The sequence below is a fragment of the Phyllobates terribilis genome, unplaced genomic scaffold, assembly GCF_046119375.1.
Source record: "Phyllobates terribilis strain yellow unplaced genomic scaffold, ASM4611937v1 Scaffold_12__6_contigs__length_324123572, whole genome shotgun sequence".
NCBI classification, from domain to species: Eukaryota; Metazoa; Chordata; class Amphibia; order Anura; family Dendrobatidae; genus Phyllobates; species Phyllobates terribilis.
The window spans coordinates 89,772,989-89,799,191 of record NW_027362772.1 but is presented as its reverse complement, the minus strand read 5'-3'; the positions used below and the strand labels follow the sequence as shown (position 1 = coordinate 89,799,191).

The 26,203-nt window shown below is 47.2% G+C and overlaps 2 protein-coding genes across 3 annotated transcripts in view; both read right to left on the bottom strand.

Annotated features, from left to right (window-relative positions):
- TMEM82 (transmembrane protein 82) overlaps positions 1–22,184 on the bottom strand; it is an 83,442-nt gene extending 61,258 nt beyond the window's left edge. The window contains exon 1 of the mRNA XM_073656095.1: positions 22,046–22,184. The gene's annotated coding sequence lies outside the window, so the exon portion shown is untranslated. The remainder of the gene's footprint in view (positions 1–22,045) is intronic.
- LOC141172177 (uncharacterized) overlaps positions 13,164–26,203 on the bottom strand; it is a 38,990-nt gene continuing 25,950 nt past the window's right edge. Inside the window, exons 1-2 of one of the 2 annotated variants that reach the window (XM_073656096.1) lie at positions 22,035–22,911; positions 13,164–13,465 (exon numbers count right to left, since the gene is read on the bottom strand). In XM_073656096.1, coding sequence (XP_073512197.1) covers positions 13,453–13,465; positions 22,035–22,858 — 837 coding nt within the window. In that variant the 5' untranslated portion in view covers positions 22,859–22,911 and the 3' untranslated portion in view covers positions 13,164–13,452. Of the gene's footprint in view, positions 13,466–22,034; positions 22,912–26,203 lie in introns of those variants that run through there. The other variant, XM_073656097.1, reaches the window with a different exon arrangement.

Below are 26,203 nucleotides of genomic sequence, written 5' to 3'. Positions count from 1 at the left end.
GTCCTGTATATATACACTGTACAGTACCTCTCCTCCTGTCCTGTATATATACACTGCACAGTACCACTCCTCCTGTCCTGTATATATATATATATACACACTGCACAGTACCACTCCTCCTGTATATATACACTGCACAGTACCACTCCTCCTGTCCTGTATATATACACTGCACAGTACTACTCCTCCTGTCCTGTATATATACACTGCACAGTACCACTCCTCCTGTCCTGTATATATATATATATATATACACTGCACAGTACCACTCCTCCTGTATATATACACTGCACAGTACCACTCCTCCTGTCCTGTATATATACACTGCACAGTACCACTCCTCCTGTCCTGTATATATACACTGCACAGTACCACTCCTCCTGTCCTGTATATATACACTGCACAGTACCACTCCTCCTGTCCTGTATATATACACTGCACAGCACCACTCCTCCTGTATATATACACTGCACAGCACCACTCCTCCTGTCCTGTATATATACACTGCACAGTACCACTCCTCCTGTCCTGTATATATACACTGTACAGTACCACTCCTCCTGTATATATACACTGCACAGTACCACTCCTCCTGTCCTGTATATATACACTGTACAGTACCACTCCTCCTGTCCTGTATATATACACTGCACAGCACCCCTCCTCCTGTCCTGTATATATACACTGCACAGTACCACTCCTCCTGTCCGGTATATATACACTGCACAGTACCCCTCCTCCTGTCCTGTATATATACACTGCACAGTACCACTCCTCCTGTCCTGTATATATACACTGCACAGTACCACTCCACCTGTCCTGTATATATACTGCACAGTACCACTCCTCCTGTATATATACACTGCACAGTACCACTCCTCCTGTATATATACACTGCACAGTACCACTCCTCCTGTATATATACACTGCACAGTACCACTCCTCCTGCATATATACACTGCACAGTACCACTCCTCCTGTCCTGTATATATACACTGCACAGTACCACTCCTCCTGTCCTGTATATATACACTGCACAGCACCACTCCTCCTGTCCTGTATATATACACTGTACAGTACCACTCCTCCTGTCCGGTATATATACACTGCACAGTACCCCTCCTCCTGTCCTGTATATATACACTGCACAGTACCACTCCTCCTGTCCTGTATATATACACTGCACAGTACCACTCCTCCTGTCCTGTATATATACACTGCACAGTACCACTCCTCCTGTCCTGTATATATACACTGCACAGTACCACTCCTCCTGTATATATACACTGCACAGTACCACTCCTCCTGTCCTGTATATATACACTGCACAGTACCACTCCTCCTGTCCTGTATATATACACTGCACAGTACCACTCCTCCTGTCCTGTATATACACACTGCACAGTACCACTCCTCCTGTCCTGTATATATACACTGCACAGTACTACTCCCCCTGTCCAGTATATATACACTGCACAGTACAACTCCTCCTGTCCTGTATATATACACTGCACAGTACCACTCCTCCTGTATATACACTGCACAGTACCACTCCTCCTGTCCTGTATATAAACACTGCACAGTACCACTCCTCCTGTCCTGTATATATATACACTGCACAGTACCACTCCTCCTGTCCTGTATATATACACTGCACAGTACCACTCCTCCTGTCCTGTATATATACACTGAACAGTACCACTCCTCCTGTATATATACACTGCACAGTACCACTCCTCCTGTATATATACACTGCACAGTACCGCTCCTCCTGTCCTGTATATATACACTGCACAGTACCGCTCCTCCTGTCCTGTATATATACACTGAACAGTACCGCTCCTCCTGTCCTGTATATATACACTGCACAGTACCACTCCTCCTGTCCAGTATATATACACTGAACAGTACCACTCCTCCTGTCCTGTATATATACACTGCATAGTACCGCTCCTCCTGTCCTGTATATATACACTGCACAGTACCACTCCTCCTGTCCTGTATATATACACTGCACAGTACCACTCCTCCTGTCCTGTATATATACTGCACAGTACCATTCCTCCTGTATATATACACTGCACAGTACCACTCCTCCTGTCCTGTATATATACACTGAACAGTACCACTCCTCCTGTATATATACACTGCACAGTACCACTCCTCCTGTATATATACACTGCACAGTACCACTCCTCCTGTCCTGTATATATACACTGAACAGTACCACTCCTCCTGTATATATACACTGCACAGTACCGCTCCTCCTGTCCTGTATATATACTGCACAGTACCATTCCTCCTGTATATATACACTGAACAGTACCACTCCTCCTGTATATATACACTGCACAGTACCACTCCTCCTGTCCTGTATATATACACTGAACAGTACCACTCCTCCTGTATATATACACTGCACAGTACCGCTCCTCCTGTCCTGTATATATACTGCACAGTACCACTCCTCCTGTCCTGTATATATACACTGCACAGTACCACTCCTCCTGTCCTGTATATATACACTGCACAGTACCACTCCTCCTGTCCTGTATATATACACTGCACAGTACCACTCCTCCTGTCCTGTATATATACACTGCACAGTACCTCTCCTCCTGTCCTGTATATATACACTGCACAGTACCACTCCTCCTGTCCTGTATATATACACTGCACAGTACCACTCCTCCTGTCCTGTATATATACACTACACAGTACCACTTCTCCTGTCCTGTATATATACACTGCACAGTACCGCTCCTCCTGTCCTGTATATATACTGTACAGTACCATTCCTCCTGTATATATATATATATACTGCACAGCACCACTCCTCCTGTATATATACACTGCACAGTACCACTCCTCCTGTCCTGTATATATACACTGTACAGTACCTCTCCTCCTGTCCTGTATATATACACTGCACAGTACCACTCCTCCTGTCCTGTATATATATATATACACACTGCACAGTACCACTCCTCCTGTATATATACACTGCACAGTACCACTCCTCCTGTCCTGTATATATACACTGCACAGTACTACTCCTCCTGTCCTGTATATATACACTGCACAGTACCACTCCTCCTGTATATATACACTGCACAGTACCACTCCTCCTGTGCTGTATATATACACTGCACAGTACCACTCCTCCTGTCCTGTATATATACACTGCACAGTACCACTCCTCCTGTCCTGTATATATACACTGCACAGTACCACTCCTCCTGTCCTGTATATATACACTGCACAGTACCACTCCTCCTGTATATATACACTGCACAGTACCACTCCTCCTGTCCTGTATATATACACTGAACAGTACCACTCCTCCTGTATATATACACTGCACAGTACCACTCCTCCTGTCCTGTATATATACACTGCACAGTACCACTCCTCCTGTCCTGTATATATACGCTGCACAGTACCACTGCTCCTGTATATATACACTGCACAGTACCACTCCTCCTGTATATATACACTGCGCAGTACCACTCCTCCTGTCCTGTATATATACACTGCACAGTACCACTCCTCCTGTCCTGTATATATACACTGCACAGCACCACTCCTCCTGTATATATACACTGCACAGTACCACTCCTCCTGTCCTGTATATATACACTGCACAGTACCACTCCTCCTGTCCTGTATATATACACTGCACAGTACCACTCCTCCTGTCCTGTATATATACGCTGCACAGTACCACTCCTCCTGTATATATACACTGCACAATACCACTCCTCCTGTATTTATACACTGCACAATACCACTCCTCCTGTATTTATACACTGCACAGTACCACTCCTCCTGTATATATACACTGCACAGTACCACTCCTCCTGTCCTGTATATATACACTGCACAGTACCACTCCTCCTGTCCTGTATCTATACACTGCACAGTACCACTCCTCCTGTCCTGTATATATACACTGCACAGTACCACTCCTCCTGTATATATACACTGTAGAGTACCACTCCTCCTGTCCTGTATATATACACTGCACAGTACCACTCCTCCTGTCCTGTATATATACACTGCACAGTACCACTCCTCCTGTCCTGTATATATACGCTGCACAGTACCACTCCTCCTGTCCTGTATATATACACTGCACAGTACCACTCCTCCTGTCCTGTATCTATACACTGCACAGTACCACTACTCTTGTCCTGTATATATACACTGCACAGTACCACTTCTCCTGTATATATACACTGTACAGTACCACTCCTCCTGTCCTGTATATATACTGCACAGTACCACTCCTCCTGTCCTGTATATATACACTGCACAGTACCACTCCTCCTGTCCTGTATATATACTGCACAGTACCACTTCTCCTGTCCTGTATATATACACTGCACAGTACCACTCCTCCTGTATATATACACTGCACAGTACCACTCCTCATGTCCTGTATATATACACTGCACAGTACCACTCCTCCTGTCCTGTATATATACACTGCACAGTACCACTCCTCCTGTCCTGTATATATACACTGCACAGTACCACTTCTCCTGTCCTGTATATATACACTGTACAGTACCTCTCCTCCTGTCCTGTATATATACACTGCACAGTACCACTCCTCCTGTCCTGTATATATACACTGCACAGTACCACTCCTCCTGTCCTGTATATATACACTGCACAGTACAGCTCCTCCTGTCCTGTATATATACACTGCACAGCACCACTCCTCCTGTATATATACACTGCACAGTACCACTCCTCCTGTCCTGTATATATACACTGCACAGTACCACTCCTCCTGTCCTGTATATATACGCTGCACAGTACCGCTCCTCCTGTCCTGTATATATACACTGCACAGTACCGCTCCTCCTGTCCTGTATATATACACTGCACAGTACCACTCCTCCTGTATATATACACTGCACAGTACCACTCCTCCTGTCCTGTATATATACACTGAACAGTACCACTCCTCCTGTATATATACACTGCACAGTACCACTCCTCCTGTCCTGTATATATACACTGCACAGTACCACTCCTCCTGTCCTGTATATATACACTGCACAGTACCGCTCGTCCTGTCCTGTATATATACACTGCACAGTACCGCTCCTCCTGTCCTGTATATATACACTGCACAGTACCACTCCTCCTGTCCAGTATATATACACTGAACAGTACCACTCCTCCTGTCCTGTATATATACACTGCATAGTACCGCTCCTCCTGTCCTGTATATATACACTGCACAGTACCGCTCCTCCTGTCCTGTATATATACACTGAACAGTACCACTCCTCCTGTCCTGTATATATACACTGCACAGTACCACTCCTCCAGTCCTGTATATATACTGCACAGTACCATTCCTCCTGTATATATACACTGCACAGTACCACTCCTCCTGTCCTGTATATATACACTGAACAGTACCACTCCTCCTGTATACACTGCACAGTACCGCTCCTCCTGTCCTGTATATATACTGCACAGTACCATTCCTCCTGTATATATACACTGCACAGTACCACTCCTCCTGTCCTGTATATATACACTGCACAGTACCACTCCTCCTGTCCTGTATATATACACTGCACAGTACCTCTCCTCCTGTCCTGTATATATACACTGCACAGTACCACTCCTCCTGTCCTGTATATATACACTGCACAGTACCACTTCTCCTGTCCTGTATATATACACTGCACAGTACCGCTCCTCCTGTCCTGTATATATACACTGCACAGTACCGCTCCTCCTGTCCTGTATATATACTGTACAGTACCATTCCTCCTGTATATATATATACTGCACAGCACCACTCCTCCTGTATATATACACTGCACAGTACCACTCCTCCTGTCCTGTATATATACACTGCACAGTACCTCTCCTCCTGTCCTGTATATATACACTGCACAGTACCACTCCTCCTGTCCTGTATATATACACTGCACAGTACCACTCCTCCTGTCCTGTATATATACACTGCACAGTACCACTCCTCCTGTCCTGTATATATACACTGCACAGTACCACTCCTCCTGTCCTGTATATATACACTGCACAGTACCGCTCCTCCTGTCCTGTATATATACACTGCACAGTACCACTCCTCCCGTCCTGTATATATACACTGCACAGCACCACTCCTCCTGTATATATACACTGCACAGCACCACTCCTCCTGTCCTGTATATATACACTGCACAGTACCACTCCTCCTGTCCTGTATATATACACTGTACAGTACCACTCCTCCTGTATATATACACTGCACAGTACCACTCCTCCTGTCCTGTATATATACACTGTACAGTACCACTCCTCCTGTCCTGTATATATACACTGCACAGCACCCCTCCTCCTGTCCTGTATATATACACTGCACAGTACCACTCCTCCTGTCCGGTATATATACACTGCACAGTACCCCTCCTCCTGTCCTGTATATATACACTGCACAGTACCACTCCTCCTGTCCTGTATATATACACTGCACAGTACCACTCCTCCTGTCCTGTATATATACTGCACAGTACCACTCCTCCTGTATATATACACTGCACAGTACCACTCCTCCTGTATATATACACTGCACAGTACCACTCCTCCTGCATATATACACTGCACAGTACCACTCCTCCTGCATATATACACTGCACAGTACCACTCCTCCTGTCCTGTATATATACACTGCACAGTACCACTCCTCCTGTCCTGTATATATACACTGCACAGCACCACTCCTCCTGTCCTGTATATATACACTGTACAGTACCACTCCTCCTGTCCGGTATATATACACTGCACAGTACCCCTCCTCCTGTCCTGTATATATACACTGCACAGTACCACTCCTCCTGTCCTGTATATATACACTGCACAGTACCACTCCTCCTGTCCTGTATATATACACTGCACAGTACCACTCCTCCTGTCCTGTATATATACACTGCACAGTACCGCTCCTCCTGTCCTGTATATATACACTGCACAGTACCACTCCTCCTGTCCAGTATATATACACTGAACAGTACCGCTCCTCCTGTCCTGTATATATACACTGCACAGTACCACTCCTCCTGTCCTGTATACAGTACAGACCAAAAGTTTGGACACACCTTCTCATTTAAAGATTTTTCTGTTTTTTCATGACTTTGAAAATTGTACATTCACACTGAAGGCATCAAAACTATGAATTACCACATGTGGAATTATATAGTTAAGAAAAAAATGTGAAACAACTGAAAATATGTCTTATATTCTAGGTTCTTCACAGTAGCCCCCTTTTGCTTTGATGACTGCTTTGCACACTCTTGGCATTCTCTTGATGAACTTCAAGAGGTAGTCACCGGAAATGGTCTTCACTTCACAGGTGTGCCCTGTCAGGTTTAATAAGTGGGATTTCTTGCCTTATAAATGGGGTTGGGACCATCAGTTGTGTTGTGCAGAAGTCAGGTGGATACACAGCTGATAGTCCTACTGAATAGACTGTTAGAATTTGTATAATGGCAAGAAAAAAGCAGCTAAGTAAAGAAAAACGAGTGGCCATCATTACTTTAAGAAATGAAGGTAAGTCAGTGCGAAAAATTGGGAAAACTTTGAAAGTGTCCCCAAGTGCAGTTGCAAAAACCATCAAGCGCTGCAAAGAAACTGGCTCACATGATAACCGCCCCAGGAAAGGAAGACCAAGAGTCACCTCTGCTTCTGAGGATAAGTTTATCCGAGTCACCAGCCTCAGAAATCGCAGGTTAACAGCAGCTCAGATTAGAGACCAGGTCAATGCCACACAGAGTTCTAGCAGCAGACACATCTCTACAACAACTGTTAAGAGGAGACTTTGTGCAGCAGGCCTTCATGGTAAAATAGCTGCTAGGAAACCACTGCTAAGGACAGGCAACAAGCAGAAGAGATTTGTTTGGGCTAAAGAACACAAGGAATGGACATTAGACCAGTGGAAATCTGTGCTTTGGTCTGATAAGTGCAAATTTGAGATCTTTGGTTCCAACCACCGTGTCTTTGTGCGACGCAGAAAAGGTGAACGGATGGACTCTACATGCCTGGTTCCCACTGTGAAGCATGGAGGAGGAGGTGTGATGGTGTGGGGGTGCTTTTCTGGTGACACTGTTGGAGATTTATTCAAAATTGAAGGCATACTGAACCAGCATGGCTACCACAGCATCTTGCAGCGGCATGCTATTCCATCCGGTTTGCGTTTAGTTGGACCATCATTTATTTTTCAACAGGACAATGACCCCAAACACCTCCAGGCTGTGTAAGGGCTATTTGACCAAGAAGGAGAGTGATAGGGTGCTACGCCAGATGACCTGGCTCCCACAGTCACCAGACCTGACCCCAATCGAGATGGTTTGGGGTGAGCTGGACCGCAGAGTGAAGGCAAAAGGGCCAACAAGTGCTAAGCATCTCTGGGAACTCCTTCAAGATTGTTGGAAGACCATTTCCGGTGACTACCTCTTGAAGCTCATCAAGAGAATGCCAAGAGTGTGCAAAGCCGTCATCAAAGCAAAAGGTGGCTACTGTGAAGACCCTAGAATATAAGACATATTTTCAGTTGTTTCAGACTTTTTTGTTAAGTATATAATTCCACATGTGGTAATTCATAGTTTTGATGCCTTCAGTGTGAATGTACAATTTTCATAGTCATGAAAATACTGAAAAATCTTTAAATGAGAAGGTGTGTCCAAACTTTTGGTCTGTACTGTATATACACTGCACAGTACCACTCCTCCTGTCCTGTATATATACTGCACAGTACCATTCCTCCTGTATATATACACTGCACAGTACCACTCCTCCTGTCCTGTATATATACACTGAACAGTACCACTCCTCCTGTATATATACACTGCACAGTACCACTCCTCCTGTATATATACACTGCACAGTACCACTCCTCCTGTCCTGTATATATACACTGAACAGTACCACTCCTCCTGTATATATACACTGCACAGTACCGCTCCTCCTGTCCTGTATATATACTGCACAGTACCATTCCTCCTGTATATATACACTGAACAGTACCACTCCTCCTGTATATATACACTGCACAGTACCACTCCTCCTGTCCTGTATATATACACTGAACAGTACCACTCCTCCTGTATATATACACTGCACAGTACCGCTCCTCCTGTCCTGTATATATACTGCACAGTACCATTCCTCCTGTATATATACACTGAACAGTACCACTCCTCCTGTATATATACACTGCACAGTACCACTCCTCCTGTCCTGTATATATACACTGAACAGTACCACTCCTCCTGTATATATACACTGCACAGTACCGCTCCTCCTGTCCTGTATATATACTGCACAGTACCATTCCTCCTGTATATATACACTGAACAGTACCACTCCTCCTGTATATATACACTGCACAGTACCACTCCTCCTGTCCTGTATATATACACTGCACAGTACCACTCCTCCTGTCCTGTATATATACACTGCACAGTACCTCTCCTCCTGTCCTGTATATATACACTGCACAGTACCACTCCTCCTGTCCTGTATATATACACTGCACAGTACCACTCCTCCTGTCCTGTATATATACACTACACAGTACCACTTCTCCTGTCCTGTATATATACACTGCACAGTACCGCTCCTCCTGTCCTGTATATATACTGTACAGTACCATTCCTCCTGTATATATATATATACTGCACAGCACCACTCCTCCTGTATATATACACTGCACAGCACCACTCCTCCTGTATATATACACTGCACAGTACCACTCCTCCTGTCCTGTATATATACACTGTACAGTACCTCTCCTCCTGTCCTGTATATATACACTGCACAGTACCACTCCTCCTGTCCTGTATATATATATATACACACTGCACAGTACCACTCCTCCTGTATATATACACTGCACAGTACCACTCCTCCTGTCCTGTATATATACACTGCACAGTACTACTCCTCCTGTCCTGTATATATACACTGCACAGTACCACTCCTCCTGTCCTGTATATATACACTGCACAGTACCACTCCTCCTGTATATATACACTGCACAGTACCACTCCTCCTGTCCTGTATATATACACTGAACAGTACCACTCCTCCTGTATATATACACTGCACAGTACCACTCCTCCTGTCCTGTATATATACACTGCACAGTACCACTCCTCCTGTCCTGTATATATACACTGCACAGTACCACTGCTCCTGTATATATACACTGCACAGTACCACTCCTCCTGTATATATACACTGCACAGTACCACTCCTCCTGTCCTGTATATATACACTGCACAGTACCACTCCTCCTGTCCTGTATATATACACTGCACAGCACCACTCCTCCTGTATATATACACTGCACAGTACCACTCCTCCTGTCCTGTATATATACACTGCACAGTACCACTCCTCCTGTCCTGTATATATACACTGCACAGTACCACTCCTGTCCTGTATATATACGCTGCACAGTACCACTCCTCCTGTATATATACACTGCACAATACCACTCCTCCTGTATTTATACACTGCACAGTACCACTCCTCCTGTCCTGTATATATACACTGCACAGTACCACTCCTCCTGTCCTGTATCTATACACTGCACAGTACCACTCCTCCTGTCCTGTATATATACACTGCACAGTACCACTCCTCCTGTATATATACACTGTAGAGTACCACTCCTCCTGTCCTGTATATATACACTGCACAGTACCACTCCTCCTGTCCTGTATATATACACTGCACAGTACCACTCCTCCTGTCCTGTATATATACGCTGCACAGTACCACTCCTCCTGTCCTGTATCTATACACTGCACAGTACCACTACTCTTGTCCTGTATATATACACTGCACAGTACCACTTCTCCTGTATATATACACTGTACAGTACCACTCCTCCTGTCCTGTATATATACGCTGCACAGTACCACTCCTCCTCTATATATACACTGCACAATACCACTCCTCCTGTATATATACACTGCACAGTACCACTCCTCCTGTATATATACACTGCACAGTACCACTCCTCCTGTATATATACACTGCACAGTACCACTCCTCCTGTCCTGTATATATACACTGCACAGTACCACTCCTCCTGTCCTGTATATATACACTGCACAGTACCACTCCTCCTGTATATATACACTGCACAGTACCACTCCTCCTGTCCTGTATATATACACTGCACAGTACCACTCCTCCTGTATTTATACACTGCACAGTACCACTCCTCCTGTCCTGTATATATACACTGCACAGTACCACTCCTCCTGTATATATACACTGCACAGTACCACTCCTCCTGTCCTGTATATATACACTGCACAGTACCACTCCTCCTGTATTTATACACTGCACAGTACCACTCCTCCTGTCCTGTATATATACACTGCACAGTACCACTCCTCCTGTATATATACACTGCACAGTACCACTCCTCCTGTCCTGTATATATACACTGCACAGTACCACTCCTCCTGTCCTGTATATATACGCTGCACAGTACCACTCCTCCTCTATATATACACTGCACAATACCACTCCTCCTGTATATATACACTGCACAGTACCACTCCTCCTGTATATATACACTGCACAGTACCACTCCTCCTGTATATATACACTGCACAGTACCACTCCTCCTGTCCTGTATATATACACTGCACAGTACCACTCCTCCTGTCCTGTATATATACACTGCACAGTACCACTCCTCCTGTATATATACACTGCACAGTACCACTCCTCCTGTCCTGTATATATACACTGCACAGTACCACTCCTCCTGTCATAGAATCATAGAATGGTAGAGTTGGAAGGGACCTCCTGGGTCATCTGGTCCAACCCCCTGCTCAAAGCAGGATTCACTAGATCATCTCAGACAGATGTCTGTCCAGCCTCTGTTTGAAGACGTCCATTGAAGGGGAACTCACCACCTCTCGTGGCCGCCTGTTCCACTCATTAATCACCCTAACTGTCAAAAAGTTTTTTTAATATCTAATCTGTGTCTCCTCCCATTTAGTTTCATCCCATTGCTTCTAGTCTTTCCTTGTGCAAATGAGAATAAAGATGATCCTTCTACAATGTGACAGCCCTTGACATATTTGTAGACAGCTATTAAGTCTCCTCTCAGTCTTCTTTTTTGCAAGCTAAACATTCCCAAATCCTGCAACCGTTCCTCATAGGACATGGTTTGCAGACCAGTCACCATTCTGGTCGCTCTTCTCTGAACTTGCTCCAGTTTGTCGATGTCTTTTTTAAAATGTGGTGCCCAAAACTGGACACAGTATTCCAGATGAGGTCTGACCAAAGAGGAGTAAAGACCGATAATGACTTCACGTGATCTAGACTGTATGCTTCTGTTAATACATCCCAGAATTGTATTTGCCTTTTTTGCTGCTGCATCACACTGTTGACTCATGTTCAGTCTATGATCTATTAGTATACCTAAGTCTTTTTCACATGTACTGTTGCTTAGCTCTATTCCTCCCATTCTGTATATGCTTTTTTCATTTTTATTGCCCAGATGTAGTACTTTGCATTTTTCCCTGTTAAAAACCATTCTGTTGGTTGCTGCCCACTGCTCCAGTTTATTTAGGTCTTTTTGAATCCTCTCTCTCTCTTCTCTAGTATTAGCTATCCCTCCTAGCTTTGTGTCATCAGCAAATTTAATCAGTTTACCCTCAATTCCTTCATCTAAATCATTGATAAAGATGTTGAACAATACAGGTCCCAGGACGGAGCCCTGTGGTACCCCACTTGAGACATTCATCCAGCTGGATGTGAAGCCATTTACAACCACCCTTTGAGTCCGATCACTAAGCCAGTTATGAATCCACCTAACAGTTGCCTGGTCCATTGCATACTTGGTCATTTTTTCAATAAGGATGGTGTGAGATACTTTGTCAAATGCTTTGCTGAAGTCAAGATATACTATATCTACAGCATTTCCCTGATCCACCCAGTCAGTGATTCTGTCATAGAAGGAAATTAAGTTAGTCTGACATGACTTGTTAGTTACAAACCCATGCTGACTCTGGTTAATCACTTCATTCTTATCCATGTACTTACATACATGTTGTTTAATAATTTGTTCAAAGATCTTTCCTGGTATAGAAGTCAGACTCACCGGCCTATAGTTCCCTGGGTCCACCTTCTTCCCCTTTTTGAAGATAGGAACAACATTTGCTCTTCTCCAGTCTTCTGGGACTTCTCCTGTTCTCCAAGAATTTTCAAAGATTATGGAGAGTGGTTCTAAAATTTCTTCTACGATCTCCTTCAGTACTCTGGGGTGTAATTCATCTGGACCTGGAGACTTGAACTCATTTATGTTAGCTAAATATTCCCTCACAATCTTTCTGTTTACAGATAACTTGGATTCCTCTATTCCTTTAAAAGGACAGTGAAGATCAGTTGATGTTACATTTTATTTCTGAGAGAAAACAGATGCAAAATAGGAATTAAAAAGTTCGGCCTTCTCAACATCCTCTCTTACCATTTCTCCATTTTCATCCTGTAAAAATCCTATAGCATCTTTGACTTTTCTTTTACTTTTGACATACCCCCAAAATCCTTTTTTATTGCTTTTGACATCTCTTGCAAGCCTTAATTCATTGTCAGCTTTAGCTAACCTGATACGTGCCCTGCAGGATCTGCAGACTGCATTATAATCTTCTTTAGATATGCCTCCCTCTTTCCATTTAATAAACATTTCTTTCTTTCTTTTTAGCATGTGTTTAAGTTCTGTGTTCATCCATCCTGGTTTCCTTAAATGCTTCCCATTCTTCCTACTTTTCGGGATTGTTAACGATTGTGCTTTGAGAATCTCATTTTTAAAAATTTCCCATCCTTCCTGGACATTTTTGTCCTTAAGGACATCCAGCCATTGGATCCCTCCTATTCTCTTTCTGAGTCTCTTAAAATCTGCCTTTCTAAAATCTAACCTTGAAGTTTGAGTCTTCACATGTCTTCCTCCTCTAGTTATCCAAAATTCTATAATAGCATGATCGCTGCCTCCTAGGGTCCCAGCCACCTTTACCTCCTCAACCATTTCCTCCCTGTTTATAAGGATTAGATCCAAAGTAGCAGATCCCCTTGTTTTCTCCCCTACCTTTTGGAAGATAAAGTTGTCAGCAAGAGAGGATAAGAATTTGCTTGACCTGTTAGTTTTACTTGAGAGAGATTCCCAACAAATGTCTGGATAGTTGAAATCTCCCATGACCACTACGTCATATTTTTTGGAGAACTTGGTCATTTGATACATAAAGAGTTCATCCATATCTTCAGCTTGCCCAGGTGGCCTGTAGTAAATGCCTACAATGGTGTCCTTTCCGTTGTTCTCTCCTGTATATATACACTGCACAGTACCACTCCTCCTGTCCTGTATCTATACACTGCACAGTACCGCTCCTCCTGTCCTGTATATATACACTGCACAGTACCGCTCCTCCTGTCCTGTATATATACACTGCACAGTACCACTCCTCCTGTCCTGTATATATACACTGCACAGTACCACTCCTCCTGTCCTGTATATATACACTGCACAGTACCACTCCTCCTGTCCTGTATATATACACTGCACAGTACCACTCCTCCTGTCCTGTATATATACACTGCACAGTACCACTCCTCCTGTCCTGTATATATACACTGCACGGTACCACTCCTCCTGTCCTGTATATATACACTGCACAGTACCACTCCTCCTGTCCTGTATATATACACTGCACGGTACCACTCCTCCTGTCCTGTATATATACACTGCACGGTACCACTCCTCCTGTCCTGTATATATACACTGCACGGTACCACTCCTCCTGTCCTGTATATATACACTGCACAGTACCACTCCTCCTGTATATATACACTGCACAGTACCACTCCTCCTGTATATATACACTGCACAGTACCACTCCTCCTGTATATATACACTGCACAGTACCACTCCTCCTGTATATATACACTGCACAGTACCACTCCTCCTGTATATACAGTACATGACAGAACAATAATACATTACAGGACACCGAACATAAGAACAAAACAAGACGACAAATCACAGAAAATAGAAACAAAATAAATCACCGCAGGAATATATATATATATACAGGAAATAAATATTATAAAACCTATAAAACCCCCGGCCCAGCTTCATTCATACTACTATATACAATCCCACACAACGCTCACACCGTCCTATATACACATAAAACACCGTCCTATATACAAGATTATATACAATAAAACACTAAACCTAATATAACGTATATACAACCGGGAACTAACACTAACCTACTGGTCCCACTGCCTGACCTTAGTCACCCCCTTACCGCACCTCATTCACACCACAGAAAAACAAAAATAACAATATATACAATAGTGACATGAACAATTTTTTTTTTTTTTTTTTTTATATTTTATATTTTTTTTTGTAATTTTTAATATATATATAAAACACAGACCTACACTAACTATCCCGCCACCCCTGATCCAGCTCTGGCCACAAAGTTCAGGATTACTCCGAGCTAGGATCAGGCCCCAAAGTTTTTCCCCAGGCGGGGCCTGGACCAGGCCAGATCAGTCCTCTTATCACCGCCGATGAAAACCCCCCCAAATCCCCCACCCAACCTAACTAAAACCCCCTATTATACATTATATACAATATATACAGAACACAACCTACACACTCACCATCCAAGGCTCAAGTTCGATGCCGGCAAACCTTCTATCCAGGAGACAGAAATACAAAACAAAAATCTAGGGTGAAAAGACATCGGCCCACCACCAGGATATAGGAGTACTACCGGACTAAGGCACCCTGAAGGAAAAGCCCCTCCAGAGACGGGCCGCCCTCCGGGCACCCAGTCCTTCATACTCCAGAGAACGTACCTTCACCAGGTCACCTAGGATGTTCCTACAGACTTCATCTACATGGAGGATTTTACTCTGCGTCGAGACTAAAACTCGTGCGTTCCACGTGAAATACCTCACCACTGCGCTGACTATGAATAAAGTGTCTCGGTCCCTTCTCCCAAGGTCTCCGAACGCTCCATAGGCCCACCCGGCGTAGGACAGAGTAGCCAGCCGCGGCCAACCAATGGAAGCCCCCACCCTGTTGTACACCTCTGTATTAAAGGGACAATGAAGCAGGAAGTGCTCCATGCTTTCCAGCACGTTAGCACAAGCCTCACGGGGGCAATTCCTGTCCTCGGAGCTCCTGTACTTCAAATTGTCCCTCACATACAGCTTACCATGGAAGCAGCGCCAAGTCAAGTCCCAGTACTTCTCGGGGATCCTGGTAGAATTTAACAAACTCAACCCAACCTCCAGATCCCGACTTGGGCAGTCTTTGAGGGCCAATGGACTCTGAAAATGAGAAAGCAAGACCCTCATATCGAGGAGTTTCCTCGGGAGGGACCTCACCTCCCACATTCCCAGACCCCACCGGCGGATCATTTTCAGAACCGGGGTAACATAAGCCGGGAGATGCCCGTGTGGTGTGCGAAGATCCTTCAATCTTCCCCCTGTCTCCCATTCCTGGAAGAAAGGCTGAAACCATCCCTTGCAGGAGAATACCCACGGAGGAGCCCTCTCTTTCCAGAGGTTTGCCACGTTCACCTTCAAGAAAGTGTTCACTAGGAACACCACGGGGTTCACCATATTCAAACCCCCTAGTCTCCTCGTGCGGTAAGTGACCTCCCGCTTGACTAGGTTCAGTCTGTTCCCCCATAACATCTGGAAGAACAGACTGTAGACCCGTGTCCAGAGAGGCTCTGGCAAGACACAGACGCTGCCCAGGTAGATTAGCAAGGGGAGCAGGAAAGCTTTGCACAGGCCAACCCTTTCCCTCAGGGTCAAAGACCAACCCCTCCATTGGTCCACTCTTTGGGCGACACCTTTGATTCTGCCTTCCCAGTTTTTCGTGGGGTAATCACCCTGGCCGAATTCGATGCCCAGGACTTTGGCATGTTCTTGGGGTTCGGGGAGGGTGTCCGGAAGATCAAACCCGGGATCTCCGCCTCCCAGCCAGAGACTCTCACACTTATCCTGGCTGACCTTGGACCCGGATGCCTCCGAGTAGCGCTCCACTTCTGACATCACCGCTGCTGCCTCCTCTTGCGAAGAAACAAAGACGGTGACATCGTCCGCGTAGGCCACCACCCTCAGGATAGTCTCCGGCGCCGCCCCGCCCATCCGCACCCCCGCCAACGGTCTACAATCGATCCTTCTGAGGAAGGGATCGATCGCAAACGCGTAAAGCAAAGGGCTAAGAGGACAGCCCTGACGGACACCGGATCCTACCCCAAAAGGTCGTCCAATCCACCCATTCACCAGAGGGAAAGTCTCAGCCCCTACATACAAGGTCTTAAGCCAGTCCACAAACCCTCCAGGCAGACCATACCTCAAAAGAGTGGACCAGAGGTACTCGTGGTTAACACGATCAAAGGCTTTTGCCTGATCCAGGGTCAGCAAGAACCCCTTCCAGAGGCCCGCCCTGCCTTGCTCCACGGCCTCTCGGACACCTAGAACAGCACTAAAAGTGCTACGGCCAGGAACGCAACAGTGCTGAACCTCCGAAAGGAGCCGGGGTGCAAACTTCACCAGCCTGTTGAAAAGTATCTTAGCCAAAATCTTCCTGTCCACATTGAGAAGTGCTATGGGACGCCAGTTCTCAATGCGTGACGGATCCTTACCCTTTGACAAAATGATCAAAGCCGACCTCCTTAATGATCTTGGCAGAGTGCCCGAGGAGAGACACTCGTTAAACACCTGAGTCAAGAGGGGGACCAAAGAGTCCCTAAAGGTCCTAAAGAACTCGGATGTTAAGCCATCCGGACCTGGCGACTTTTTGGGCCTAAGCCCATCGATCGCCAGTCTCACTTCCTCTTCTTTGATCGCTTCTGCCAAATCGCCCAGCGAGAGGTCAGCCCCTGGCTCAGGAACAGATTCAGCCAGGAAAGCCGACATCCCGTCACGATCAAGCTCCCTCCTTCCCAAGAGGTGCGAGTAGTAGGAACTGACAACCTCCAAGATCCCTGATCTGGACCTTCTCAGGGACCCCGTACTGTCCACCAGCCCCGTCACTATCTTACTATTCACTGACATCTTACAGTTTCTGTAAGGGTCGGGCGAGCAGTACTTCCCGTAGTCCCTCTCGAAAACCAAAGATGCGTGCCTATCGTACTGACACCTCTTCAGCAAGGACTTCACTCTGGAGATCTCCTCGCGGCTACCTCCAGTCGAGACAAGATGCTCGAGTTTCCTCCTCAGGCTCTGATACAGGCGATCCCTGTTCAGGCTTCTGAGGTTCGAGAGCTGCCGGAAGAATCTCGCCACCCGATGTTTGAACATCTCCCACCACTCCGACTTAGTGTTACTTAGGCCCAGCAATGGTACCTGGCTCTGAAAGAATTCCTCAAAAGACCGTCTTACAGCTTCTTCCTCAAGGAGTGATGAATTCAGCTTCCAATAGCCTCTTCCCATCCGAGGAGTCTCTGTAACGTTGAGAGAAAACATAATCAAACAGTGATCGGAGAACTCCACCTCCACAACCGACAACGGCGAAGAGACGGCCTCCTCCTTCAAATAAAACCTGTCTAGCCTAGACCTGCACTGACTACCTCTAAAAAAGGTGAATCCCGTGTCGCCCGGGTTGTGCCGGATGTGGACATCCACCAGGCGAGCCTCACTCACTATCCTGTTTAACGCGACGCAGTCATAAGCCAGCCGGTCTCCGGAACCTCCTCTATCACAGGATCTCGTGACATTGTTGAAATCCCCTCCGAAGACCACCTGCCGACTCGAAAATAAAAAAGGTTTGATCTTCAGGAAGAGACATTTGCGGTCCCACTTGGACTGGGAACCATAGATGTTAATGAGCCGAAGCTCTTGTCCCCCCATGGAGACATCTAGGATCAAGCATCTCCCCATTTCTAATTCGATCACTCGTCTGCATTCAACCGCTGCGGTCTTAAAAAGGACCGCCACCCCGCTATACGGCTCGGCCGCAAGAGACCAGTAGGAGGGCCCATGCCTCCACTCCCGCCTTGCTTTATGCAAGGTTGATATATCGGTCAACCTGGTCTCCTGCAAAAACAAAATGTCGGCGTCAAGTTGGCCGAGAAAATGAAAGGCCGTGTACCTTGCCGCATCTGACTTTATGCTGCAAACATTAATAGTTGCCAGCGTCAACGGGGTGGGTGCCGCCATCATGATTGATTGAATTAGATAGCCTTTTTCTTCCCACCACTGACAGTCCCAACCTCTTCCTCTGATAATGACGGGTTTTTAGTGCGCTTAAGACAAACAGATTCATCCATTCTCTCCTTACATAGATTCTTGCCCTCGTCTGGTGGTCCTGGGTTAGTCATCCCCCCAGAGGGCTTTGTATTTGCCCCCCGAGAGGAAGACCCAGCCATCTCCTGAGCCCCAACCACCTTGTCCGCAACCTCCGGCCCCGGGTCCCCACTTCCCCCCTCCAGAGGGAGGTCCTGGAGAGCCCCGAACCGGTTGGAGAGATCCACCAGAGGGGGGGCGGCTGAACCCTCCAATGGCGCTTGGATCATGGCCAGAGAGTCAGAGGGGTCGCACTCCAAGAGGCAGCTCGAGACCTGGTCCCCCTCCTACCTCTGGCCGTTTTCCTGTTACCCTTTTTCTTTTTCTGTGACCACTCCCCCTCTCCCTCATCTAGACTGTCACCAGAAGAGGGTTCCTGGGAAGACGTGGCGTCCTCTCGCTCTTCCCTTTCAAGTCTCTTGACTTCCTCGCTCAATTCACTGTCTTTAGGATCCTCAGCTGCAAGTGAAGTACCTGGGTCAGAGTTTAGGGACATTACTCCCTGCCCCCTGTCCCCACGGCGCTTCTCCTGCCGCCTGATGGTGGATGGCGGCAGCTTGCTCCTCACCGGATCCCTGCCTCCCCCGCCCCTACTGGTCCCTTCACCGGCAAGATTAGTCCCGGCTTGCGCCTGTCCCACACTCGCCGCTTTCAGGACCGCATTGGCGAAGGAACGCGGACAGCGACTGAACGGGTGACCGAGGTCACCACACAAGTTACACCTAATCCTGCGACAGGCAGCAGCAAGATGACCGAGGTCCCCACACAGTGCGCATTTCTGGGTGGTACACTGCGCACTGAAGTGTGTGGGGCTACCGCACCTGTGACAGACCTTAGGCTGCCCCCGGTAGAAAATCAAGATCCTATCCCTCCCCAAAAAGGTTGAGGAGGGGATATGGGTAACAGTGTTTCCCGAAACCTTCAATCTCACCATGAAGGTCCAGGCCCCTGACCAGATACCATGGTCATCCAGATTCTTTTCGGGAATATTGGTGACCTCTCCGTATCTACTCACCCAGGTGGTAATGTCCATACAGGAAAGCGACTCGTTACTAGTCAGAACGGTCACTTTCCTGACTGAATCTTGGCGAGTTATTGCCAGGGGAAAGAGACCATGCCATTCGGGGCGACTCCGAGCCAGCTCATGGCGAGACCAGAAAAGCTCAAGGCCCTCCGGTCTCATGAAGCTGACATCGAAGTAGGAGGTCCCATAGGGATGGATCAAGGCAAAGATGTCATATGCCGCAAAGCCCATCCCCAGCAGGAGCTCAACCACCTTCGACCTATCAGGACAGGCATCCTTGCTTACCCACTGGAGACGGACCACGTTCCTACGGTTACTCCTCTGCCCCGTTGTCGGCAGAGACCAGACAGTCTCTGCCCCTCTATCTCGGAAGGCTGAAAGACCATGTCTCTCTATCCAGAAAGACAGATCAACCTCCCTCCCCTCTACAGTGATGGAGCTCTCGCCTCTCCTCAGGGCGTCCAGGAGCTGCTGTTGCAAGTCACCATCCCCAGGGCCACCAGACGAGGGCGCACTACTACCCCCAGCACTGACAGCTTCTGAATAGCTTTGGGCTGAAGCCCCCGCCAATGCTGGGGGGGCAGCGGGACCAGCACCTACTTCCCCCCCACCAACACCAGTGCTGCTCCCACCATTCACTCCAGTACTATTCACACCATTCGCAGGACCATTACTCCCATCGTTCACTCCACTACTACTCACACCATTCGCAGGACCATTACTCCCACCATTCATTACACCACTACCCCCAACATTTGCTACACCACAACTCCCACCATTCCCACAACTCCCAGCATTCATTCCACCACTACCCCCACCATTTGCTACATCATCATTCACTGCACCACTACCCCCACCATTTGCTGCATCATCATTCACTGTACCACTAATTCCACCATTCCTACTATTCTCATCATCTGCTCCACCATTACTCTCACCATCTGCTCCACCATTACTCCCATCATTCACTACACCACTATTTCTATTCCCTTTACTTGTCACCCCATTACCTCTGCTGTTCTCTGCACCTTCCACAGTCACCTCCATTCCTTCCTCCCTTGTGTCTGGTGTCTCTGCACTCACACCTGCTGGGCCGGGGGAGGGGAGCACTTCCAGAGACTCCTTTCCCTGCAGCACCACACCCGTTTCCCTTTGGTTGCTGCTGGCTTTCTGCAGGTCGTCTGCTGGAGCGCCCCGCCCCCCTACTGCAGCATTTTGGTCCTTGTTCTGGCCAGACTGTTTTCTCGGCACCTCTGCCCGCCCTGCACCCACAGACTTTGGGGTCTTAGTGTCCTTTTTGGGCGCTGGGGCACACTGCCCCCCTGTCGCAGCAGTGTGCCCAGTGTTCTTTGCTGATGTGTTTTTCACATCCTTCCCTGCCCCCCCAGCCCCGGTGATAACCGGCTTAGCCGCAGAGGGCAGGGTGGGAAACTCCACAGAACTTCCTATGTCCGGCGCTGTGAGTACCTCCACAGCCTCGCCCCCTGCACTGTTCCCCGCACAGATGGCAGCATCGCCGGACGTCCGCCTCCTCTCCCCACCTTGCCTCTGCCTCGAGCCCACTGCAGAGCCCGTGCCTTTAGGTTTGGTGGGGTTTAAACAGAAGGTGGCAGGTGCAACATCAGACATTGGTACATACTTATAACTCACCACCTCCTGTGCAGCTCCTCCGGTCTTCTTCTTCTTCCTCTTCCCTGTCTCCTCCACTGGTTTGTCCTCACCGAAGGAAAACCGCGTCAGGTCCACTGGAGACTCCAGCAGTCGGATCTCCCTCAGCAGTCCTCCTTCCTCCTCCTCCCCCGACACTCCAGCCTCTGCTGTGGGAGTCCTCTGCCCTGCAGGGAGACCACTTGAGCTCCGGCTCTGCCCCTCACTGGCTCCAGCAACTGAGACTCCAGTCACCTCTTCATCCTCCTCCTCCTCTTCACTAAGGACGCCGGCTGGCGGTTCTCCTGAGGTGTTTAACCCCTTCATTTCTGAGAACCGCCGCTGGTTCTTAAACCTCTCCAGGAAGGGACCTGCGCTTTTCTCAATCCCCTCCCGGAGGAGCACTAACCTGACCACCTCGTCTCTGAGGGCTTTAACCCTCTGGGAGGTCGCGGGTCTCTCCTTGTTGGACGCCCGGGTGTTCAGGACCCGGGCCTCCCTCAGCTCCTCTTTCAGCTGGGTTAGTGCTTTGCCGGCGTCCTCGTACTCTCGCAACGTGGCGACCACTCGGGAGGAGAAGGAACTTGTGGACTCGCTGGAGCTCATCTCCCCCCAGGATCTTGCTGGGCTCTTGTTCCTGGGGCCTGGGGTGCCCCGGTCTCCCTCTCTGGGCTGGCGGTGAACAGTCTCGGGGTTGGAGCAGGTGGATGTATTCTTCCTCACCCTTCCCGATCTCCTCACTCCCTCCTGGGCCGGTTGTTGAGGCTCCTTCTCCCCCGCCGGCATAGACCGGGGGATAGGAGGCTGGGAAGCCATGCCGGCCTCCCAGTAAGCCTGCCTCTCCCTGGGGAGAAGAGAGGCAGACGACAACCCTCCTCCTGGAAGTGCTTGAGCTCCACAGACAGCTGCTACTCTCAGCACCACTCCTCCTGTTCTGTGTATATACACTGCACAGTACCACTCCTCCTGTCCTGTATATATACACTGCACAGTACCACTCCTCCTGTCCTGTATATATACTGCACAGTACCACTTCTCCTGTCCTGTATATATATATATATATATATATACACAGCACAGTACCACTCCTCCTGTATATATACACTGCACAGTACCACTCCTCCTGTCCTGTATATATACACTGCACAGTACCACTCCTCCTGTCCTGTATATATACACTGCACAGTACCACTTCTCCTGTCCTGTATATATACACTGCACAGTACCACTCCTCCTGTCCTGTATATATACACTGCACACTACCACTCCTCCTGTCCTGTATATATATATATACACTGCACAGTACCACTCCCCCTGTCCTGTATATATACACTGCACAGTACCACTCCTCCTGTCCTGTATATATACACTGCACAGTACCACTCCTCCTGTCCCGTATATATACACTGCACAGTACCACTTCTCCTGTCCTGTATATATACACTGTACAGTACCTCTCCTCCTGTCCTGTATATATACACTGCACAGTACCACTCCTCCTGTCCTGTATATATACACTGCACAGTACCACTCCTCCTGTCCTGTATATATACACTGCACAGTATCACTCCTCCTGTCCTGTATATATACACTGCACAGTACCACTCATCCTGTCCTGTATATATACACTGCACAGTACGCTCCTCCTGTCCTGTATATATACACTGCACAGTACCACTCCTCCTGTCCTGTATATATACACTGCACAGTACAGCTCCTCCTGTCCTGTATATATACACTGCACAGCACCACTCCTCCTGTATATATACACTGCACAGTACCACTCCTCCTGTCCTGTATATATACACTGCACAGTACCACTCCTCCTGTCCTGTATATATACGCTGCACAGTACCGCTACTCCTGTCCTGTATATATACACTGCACAGTACCGCTCCTCCTGTCCTGTATATATACACTGCACAGCACCACTCCTCCTGTATATATACACTGCACAGTACCACTCCTCCTGTCCTGTATATATACACTGCACAGTACCACTCCTCCTGTCCTGTATATATACGCTGCACAGTACCGCTACTCCTGTCCTGTATATATACACTGCACAGTACCACTCCTCCTGTCCTGTATATATACACTGCACAGTACAGCTCCTCCTGTCCTGTATATATACACTGCACAGCACCACTCCTCCTGTCCTGTATATATACACTGAACAGTACCACTCCTCCTGTATATATACACTGCACAGTACCGCTCCTCCTGTCCTGTATATATACACTGCACAGTACCGCTCCTCCTGTCCTGTATATATACACTGCACAGTACCACTCCTCCTGTCCTGTATATATACACTGCACAGTACAGCTCCTCCTGTCCTGTATATATACACTGCACAGCACCACTCCTCCTGTATATATACACTGCACAGTACCACTCCTCCTGTCCTGTATATATACACTGCACAGTACCACTCCTCCTGTCCTGTATATATACGCTGCACAGTACCGCTACTCCTGTCCTGTATATATACACTGCACAGTACCGCTCCTCCTGTCCTGTATATATACACTGCACAGTACCACTCCTCCTGTATATATACACTGCACAGTACCACTCCTCCTGTCCTGTATATATACACTGAACAGTACCACTCCTCCTGTATATATACACTGCACAGTACCGCTCCTCCTGTCCTGTATATATACACTGCACAGTACCGCTCCTCCTGTCCTGTATATATACACTGAACAGTACCGCTCCTCCTGTCCTGTATATATACACTGCACAGTACCACTCCTCCTGTCCAGTATATATACACTGAACAGTACCGCTCCTCCTGTCCTGTATATATACACTGCATAGTACCGCTCCTCCTGTCCTGTATATATACACTGCACAGTACCGCTCCTCCTGTCCTGTATATATACACTGAACAGTACCACTCCTCCTGTCCTGTATATATACACTGCACAGTACCACTCCTCCTGTATATATACACTACACAGTACCGCTCCTCCTGTCCTGTATATATACTGCACAGTACCATTCCTCCTGTATATATACACTGAACAGTACCACTCCTCCTGTATATATACACTGCACAGTACCACTCCTCCTGTCCTGTATATATACACTGCACAGCACCACTCCTCCTGTCCTGTATATATACACTGCACAGTACCTCTCCTCCTGTCCTGTATATATACACTGCACAGTACCACTCCTCCTGTCCTGTATATATACACTACACAGTACCACTCCTCCTGTCCTGTATATATACACTACACAGTACCACTTCTCCTCTCCTGTATATATACACTGCACAGTACCGCTCCTCCTGTCCTGTATATATACTGTACAGTACCATTCCTCCTGTATATATATATATACTGCACAGCACCACTCCTCCTGGATATATACACTGCACAGTACCACTTCTCCTGTCCTGTATATATACACTGTACAGTACCTCTCCTCCTGTCCTGTATATATACACTGCACAGTACCACTCCTCCTGTCCTGTATATATACACTGCACAGTACCACTCCTCCTGTCCTGTATATATACACTGCACAGTACCACTCCTCCTGTCCTGTATATATACACTGCACAGTACCACTCCTCCTGTCCTGTATATATACACTGCACAGTACCGCTCCTCCTGTCCTGTATATATACACTGCACAGTACCACTCCTCATGTCCTGTATATATACACTGCACAGCACCACTCCTCCTGTATATATACACTGCACAGCACCACTCCTCCTGTCCTGTATATATACACTGCACAGTACCACTCCTCCTGTCCTGTATATATACACTGTACAGTACCACTCCTCCTGTATATATACACTGCACAGTACCACTCCTCCTGTCCTGTATATATACACTGTACAGTACCTCTCCTCCTGTCCTGTATATATACACTGCACAGTACCACTCCTCCTGTCCTGTATATATACACTGCACAGTAGCACTCCTCCTGTCCTGTATATATACACTGCACAGTACCACTCCTCCTGTCCTGTATATATACACTGCACAGTACCACTCCTCCTGTCCTGTATATATACACTGCACAGTACCGCTCCTCCTGTCCTGTATATATACACTGCACAGTACCACTCCTCATGTCCTGTATATATACACTGCACAGCACCACTCCTCCTGTATATATACACTGCACAGCACCAC